General features: G+C 48.6%; 2 protein-coding genes across 5 annotated transcripts in view; one reads left to right on the top strand and one right to left on the bottom strand.

The window, feature by feature from the left end:
* The window catches only part of DHODH (dihydroorotate dehydrogenase (quinone)), an 11,779-nt gene extending 5,684 nt beyond the window's left edge, over positions 1–6,095 (bottom strand). Inside the window, exons 1-3 of one of the 3 annotated variants that reach the window (XM_023514082.1) lie at positions 5,901–6,095; positions 3,652–3,864; positions 1,922–2,121 (exon numbers count right to left, since the gene is read on the bottom strand). In XM_023514082.1, the coding sequence (XP_023369850.1) occupies positions 1,922–2,121; positions 3,652–3,864; positions 5,901–5,960 (473 nt within the window). In that variant the 5' untranslated portion in view covers positions 5,961–6,095. Of the gene's footprint in view, positions 1–1,921; positions 2,122–3,651; positions 3,865–5,445; positions 5,758–5,900 lie in introns of those variants that run through there. The other 2 variants (XM_023514081.1, XM_012806131.2) reach the window with 2 other exon arrangements.
* A 57-nt stretch (positions 6,096–6,152) lies between these two features.
* LOC105887120 (polycystic kidney disease protein 1-like 3) overlaps positions 6,153–6,777 on the top strand; it is a 24,642-nt gene continuing 24,017 nt past the window's right edge. For both annotated transcript variants that reach the window (XM_023514086.1, XM_023514085.1), the window contains exon 1: positions 6,153–6,285. In XM_023514086.1, coding sequence (XP_023369854.1) covers positions 6,273–6,285 — 13 coding nt within the window. In that variant the 5' untranslated portion in view covers positions 6,153–6,272. The remainder of the gene's footprint in view (positions 6,286–6,777) is intronic.

Genomic DNA, 6,777 nt, shown 5'->3' with positions numbered 1-6,777 from the left:
TTTTTTGAGACAGAGTCTCACTATGTCACCCTTAGTAGGGTGCTGTGGCGTCACAGCTCACAGCAACTTCCAACTCTTGGGCTTAAGCAATTCTCTTAATTGCCGAAGCCTCCCAAGTAGCTGAGACTATAGTTGTCCACCACAAGGCCTGGCTATTTTTCCCAGCCCTTTGGGAAGCCAAGGTACAAGGATTACCTTGAGGCCAGAAGTCTGAGACCAGCCTGGGCAACATGGCAAGACCACATCTCTACAAAAAATTTAAAAATTATAGCCAGGTGTGGTGGCATACCTTTGTAATTCCAGCTGCTTAAAAGAGGCTGAGGCAGGAAGATTGTGTGAGCCCCAGAGCTTGAGGTTGCTGTGAGCTAGGCTTGTACCACTGCACTCCTGCCCAGGCAACAGAAGGAAACCCCGTCTCAAAACCAAAAAACACCTATAGCGAGACTTAGAGCCAGAAGTGGTCTAACAGGGACAGTGCACATGTTCTGTGGCAGCCAAATCACAGACAAATACGTTTGCCTGGCCAATTCTGAAGAGATCAATTCCCACCTGCAATGCAGCAAAAATGTAACTTGATCTTTAAAGCTGAAAAACTTCCCCCAAAGTGCAAATAAACTTCCTGTGTGTCAATCTCCCAGGAGGCCGTGAATGGCCCCAAGGATGCCTATCAAAAAACTCCTCTTTTTCTCAAGCCCCTCAAAATTCTGTTCCAAAAAGTAGCAACTTCTTCATTTTCTGTGTTTGCTGCAGTAAAAACTGCCCAGGGATGCACAGGGAAAAGGGCTTTATCCAGCCTGGAAGGATTTCTTGTACTAAAAGTAGCTGTGCGTGTTGAACGCTAAATTGTCCTGATGGCTAAGAGCTAGGGCTGTTCCCGCCAATCCCAGAGCTGCTAGCCTCACGTGGCCCCTGAGCACTTGAAATGTGACTGGTCAAAAGTGAAAGGTGGAAATGCACACCACCTTTTGAAGATTTGGTACAAGTAAAAAGAGGCAAAAACTGCTAATTTTTATATTGATCACATATTAAAATATCTACAATATAAAGTATTTCTAATTAGGCTATAATTATAAATAATTTCACTGATTTATTTTTCCTGGGGTTTTGGGGTGATGGGGGGAGGGAGCAGATTGGGGATTTTTGAGACAGGGTCTCCCTCTGTCGCCCTGGCTGGAGTGCAGTTGGTGCCATTACGTCTCACAGCAACCCCAAACTCCTGGGCTCAAGCAATTCTCTTGCCTCAGCCTCCCAAGTAGTTGCAACTACAGGTGCCCACCACAATACCTAGCTATTGTTAGAGATGGGGTCTCACTCTTGCTCTGCCTGGTCTCGAGCTCCTGAGTTCAGGCAATCCACCCACCTCGGTCTCCCAGAGTGCTGGAATTACAGGTGTGAGCCACCGCACAGGGCAGAGTCTGGCTTTTGTTCAGGCAGGTCTTGAACTCTTAACCTCAAGTGATCCTTCTGCCTGGGCCTTCCAAAGTGTTAGGAATACAGGTGTGAGCCACCATGCCCAGCCCTCTTTACTGTTTAACTGTCACGAATACTCTGAATTATGTGTGGGACTCAAAGTGTTGAGTGAGGGCACTGGAGAGACAAGGAGGACAAGGCACAGCTCTGAAGTCCCAGGAGCTGAAGCCACACCCAGCCTCTCCTTTGTGTCTTTGGACCACAGCTCAGTGATGTAGCTCTCTGAGGCCCCTTATGTACACCTGTTAAACAGAAATAACAAAAGCTATTTCCCAAGGCTGCTGTTGAGGATAGATGCCTGGCACAGGGATGCGCAACAGGATTCCTGAACATTCCAAGCTACAGAAGAATATCCATGTCGTCCCAGTGAAAAAAACAAGGCCGATACATCCCTGAGAGCCCAGGCAGAAGGAAGGCCTCCCTGTTAACTAACTCTGGCTCTCTCTCCTACCTGTTAATGATGGCTTCATCCTCAGGGAGGCGGAAGACTCTCGGTCTGGGGTTTCCTTCCTGAGGTTTTGGAGTCACACTTCCAATCTCAACAAACCCAAAGCCCATTTTATAAAGTCCATCCACAGCTTCCCCATGCTTGTCAAATCCTGCAGCAATTCCTACTGGATTTCGGAATTTATGACCCAGAACTCTCACCTCCTGGGAAGAAGATGACAAAAGTCAGTACATAGGCTATCCTGGTGTTTCTTTTCTTTTTTTTTTTTTTCAGGTTTTTTTTGGGCCAGGCTGGGTTTGAACCCGCCACCTCCGGCATATGGGGCCAGCACCCTACTCCTTTGAGCCACAGGTGCCGCCTTATCCTGGTGTTTCTTAAAGTGTGGTCCCTGGTACACCTACATCAGAAAGACCTAGAAAGTTTGTTAAGCATTGGATTGCAGGCCCCAAGGCAGGGGAGGGAGGGAGAACCTATTTTTCTTGTTGTTGTTGTTGAGACAGAGTCTCACTATGTCACCCTCAGTAGAATGGCGTCACAGCTCACAGCAGCTTCTAGCTCTTGGGCTTAAGCTCTTGCCTCAGCCTCCGTAGCTGAGACTACAGGCACCCCCCAGGCAAACCTCACTTCCAAATTCACCCTATCTCTGCACCCGACTCTTTACTCTCATTTTACACTGGTTCCAGGGTGCAAGCTAGCAGTTTCAGGTGAGAAAGCTTAACGGGATGCTCTTTCTGATCCTGCAGTGCCTTTCAGAGATCAAGCATGGCAAGTCAGGGAAAAGGACACATTGCTCAACTGTGCCACGGGAAAGTAGAGAAGCGCCCCTTGTAGAGGCTGGGCTCTGTGGCTCACACCTGTAATCCCAGCACTCTGGGAGACCGAGCTGGGCGGATTGCCTGAGCTCAGGAGTTCGAGACCAGCCAGAGCCACAGCAAGACCCCCGTCTCTAAAAAAATAGCCAGGCATTGTGAAGGGCGCCTGTAGTCCCAGCTGCTTGGGAGGCTAAGGCAAGAAAATCACTTGAGCCCAGGAGTTTGAGATTGCTGTGAGCTATGATGCCACAACACTTACTGACAGAGTGAGATATCAGAAAATAAATAGAAGGGTAAAGGTTGAAGTTCCCTAATATTTCTCAGTTGGTACTGATCCTTTTTAAAACCAGAGCCTTGGGTGGCGCCTGTGGCTCAGTGGGTAGGGTGCCAGTCCCATATACTGAGGGTGGCAGGTTTGAACCTGGCCCCAGCCAAACTGCAACAACAACAAAATAGCCAGGCATTGTGGCGGGCACCTGTAGTCCCAGCTACTCAGGAGGCTGAGGCATGAGAATCGCCTAAGCTCAGGAGCTGGAGGTTGCTGTGAGTGGTAATGCCATGGCCCCCTACCAAGGGTTATAAAGTGAGACTCTGTCTCAAAAAACAAAAACAGAGCCTCAAAGGAGTAGTGGGAATTGGAGTTCAATCTGAGTGATTTTTATTACATGTAACATTATAATTATTATATATCGCTTATGGGACTTGTGTTGGGCAGTGTTCTCAGGTGCCCATCACAACTGGCTAGTTTTTCTATTTTTAGTAGACATGGGGGTCTCACTCTTGCTCAGGCTGGTCTCGAACTCCTAAGCTCAAGCAATATACCCTCTTCAGCCTCCCAGAGTGCTAGGATTACAGGTGTCAGCCACCACGCCCGGCCCTCACCCTTGTATTTAATGAATAGGGTGTTCCCAGAGTACCTACCAGCATGTCAGAGTCCTGAAATGAGGCTCGAGGAAGGAGTCCCAGGGAGGTAAAGTGAATGGCCAGTCTGTGGGCTGACTCTGGGTCCAGCAGCCTCTGCAGAGCTGGCATCAGGTATTCAGCATAGAAACGCTCATCCCCTGTAGCTGTCAGGTAGGAAGCAAACAGAAGTCCTCCACCCCCCAGGATGACCAAAGCATCCTGGGCCCGTTTCTGAGGGGAAAAAAAAAAGGCCCCCCCACTAGGCCAGGCTGCAGCATCCAGGAATCCTTTATACTCACAGAGGACAAAGTGACAGGTTGCAGGAAACAATGTCCCTAGCCTTCTGCTTACACTGGCCTCTACAGTCAGAAGCTGGATCCACACTTCTACTTAGACACACTCCTCTGGCCCTAAAAACTTTCCGAGGACTTTAGGCCAGAAGTTTTCAAGAAGGGACATACTGCCTCCAGGGGCATGTAATTTTTACTGGTTGCCAGGACGGGAGGGGCAATGCTAATAGATTTTCTGTGAACAGGGATCAGTCAATCACATCCTTCTTCACTTGAGACTACCTAAAACATGAATTGTTCCACATCCTATATGGCTTTTGAACATCCTACTGACATTGTGTGGGTAAAAAATTATCTGTTCATGTTATCTGAGCCTTGAGCCAAACTATGTTTCACTATAAAAACACAAACTAACCACAAAGTTTTTATACAGTGGGGGGACAACTGTACTGTGTTGTACAGAATATTAGTAAGGATTGTTTACCATTTCAGAAAACCCCATCAGGAATGATAAGTGCTTTGCTTGGGGTGTCTGACAATACAACCCACTGTGGCATTCACATTTCTATTTTATTTTTACTTATTAATTTTTTTTGCCAGGGCTGGATTTGAACCCACCACCCCTACTCCTTGAGCCACAGGCACCTCCCGGCATTCACATTTCTAAGCAGAGGTTTAAATGCCCAAGTATCATGCATTAAATATTACAAATTTAATTTCTCCTTTATGTCACAGTAAAAAAAAATTGTCGGCTTTTTAAAATTATACATAGATAATACACATATATTCCATTTCTGCACGATGGGGCGGGTGTTGCAAAGTATAAAAATGGAGCTGCAGGTCCTACTGGATTGAGAACCACTACCCTAGCTCAAAAGTGGTTCACAATGCTTTTCTCTAATTAACGCTGCCAGATACTAACTCACTTATTAGTTCAATCTTCAGAGAGACAGAAATGATCGTGCAAATATGTTGCTGTGAAAGAAAAAAAAAACATATGGTAATGGAAGGACTCAACCTAATTGGAGATAAGGAAAAGCTTCCTTGAGGAAATGACTTAAAGCTGATGTTGAAAGTGTGGGAAGGGGCTTGGCCCCTGTAGCTCAAGCGGGTAGGGCACCCGCCACATACACCACAGCTGATGGGTTCGAATCCAGCCCTGGCCTGCCAAACAACAATGTCAACTACAACCAATACTAAAAATAGCCAGACGATGTGGCAGGCACCTGTAGTCCCAGCTACCTGGGAGGCTGAGGCAAGAGAATGGCTTAAGCCCAAGAGTTTTGAAGTTGCTGTGAGCTGTGACATCACGGCACTACCCAGGAGTCACTAGAGGGGAGGATAAAGCATAATTGCTCCCTCAGTGGCAGAAAAGAGTGAGAAGCAGAGAAAGTCTGTTTGGAACTGAGAAGTGAGGGAAAGTGAAGAATTAGGATGATGCAGGAGGAAGAGGCGAGAGTCCGGGCCAGAGTAAAGAGGTAGGTTCTGTTCTCTAACCCAGGAAGGGACATGTCAGGTTTACTTTTACGAATTCCTCAAAGCTGTTCATGTAGATCACGCCTTCTTTGACGAGTCCCCTGCAGACTGCAGGAACGCCTCATGACAATCGTCTGCTATTTGAGCACTTACTAAATTCAAGACCCCGGGGTTACAACTCAGAACTCTTAACTTTAAGCCCCCTAGATAACAAAACTTTAGACGGATTGAGACCACGTCTTAGTCTAATTTCCTTCCGCGTGAGCTTCTGCACACACTCCAGACGGTCGTGTTTCCTAAGCTGCCCTGTGCTGGGCTCCATAAAGACACGGTCCACAGGCACTGCCACGTGTCTGCATCTGCCCCGACACGCGTGTGCCAACTGCACACACCTGGCCGGGTGCACGTGTAATTGCATGAGCACTTGCAGGTGCGCCCGCCTCCCCCCAGCCCACGCCCGGGCTCTTCCTAGCCGCTGCAAGCCTTGCTTGCGGGACTCACTTTCAGATGCATCCACGCCATGCTCCTTCCGCCATTGGACCGCCCCTGCCTCATTTCCATTGGAGGGGAGGGAGGGGCACCCTCCCGTCGCCGCCCCCGGAGTTGCTAAGTCACCAATCGCCAGGCAGAAGGGTAGTGCGAGCGCCTCGGTGGTGGGGGAAGGCCACGCTCCGCCCCGAGGTTCCGGTTGGCTGCTCCTGCGCGTGCGCAGTCATGACCGTCTGGGGCTTAGGTTTCTCCGCTGAGGTGTTGTGGGGTGCGTGGGGTTGCTGTCGCTGTCTGCGGTCCTGCACCCTCGAATAGGACAGTCCCTGAGGAGTCTGGGCTCCAGGAGGGAGAGGAAGCTTCCTAGAAAGCCCTGAAGTGGCGAGTATGCTCCTCCGAGGTAGCCGGAGGGTTCCCATGCCGGCTCGCGGGAATTTGGGCGCCAGGCAGTTGTCTATTCCGGGGCCGCGCTGAGACTTTGGAGGGCCCTTTCTTGAAAAAAACTGTATGTTACAGTGTGTACATACATCAAACATGGTGTTTTATACCATAAGTATGTACAATTTTTGCCCCCAAAATTGTACTGTGTTGATATAAAGACAAACATTTAATGTATATGTAAACTTCCACTTAAAAGTTCATTTTTTCCAGATTTTAGAGATGAAGGGTGTTTTCTTGAGCCCCTGAAAAGTGTCATGGGCCGTGTGCTTGCTGGCTAAGGTGACCGTGGTTTGCTTTGACATTCTGGTGCGGCAGATGTGGAAACTAAGTTTTAAAACAGTTTCTAATTAGGACTCTCGAGTGTGCGGCTCTGCTGGAGTGTGGGGTATTGCAGGGATTTATGCTGACCTGTGAGGGGGCCTTGGTCCCTGCAGCCTTTGCAGGGATCTAC

Source organism: Otolemur garnettii, unplaced genomic scaffold (genome assembly GCF_000181295.1).
Source record: "Otolemur garnettii isolate 467f Iridium unplaced genomic scaffold, OtoGar3 scaffold00047, whole genome shotgun sequence".
NCBI lineage: Eukaryota > Metazoa > Chordata > Mammalia > Primates > Galagidae > Otolemur > Otolemur garnettii.
This window is presented reverse-complemented; position numbering and strand designations above follow the sequence as displayed.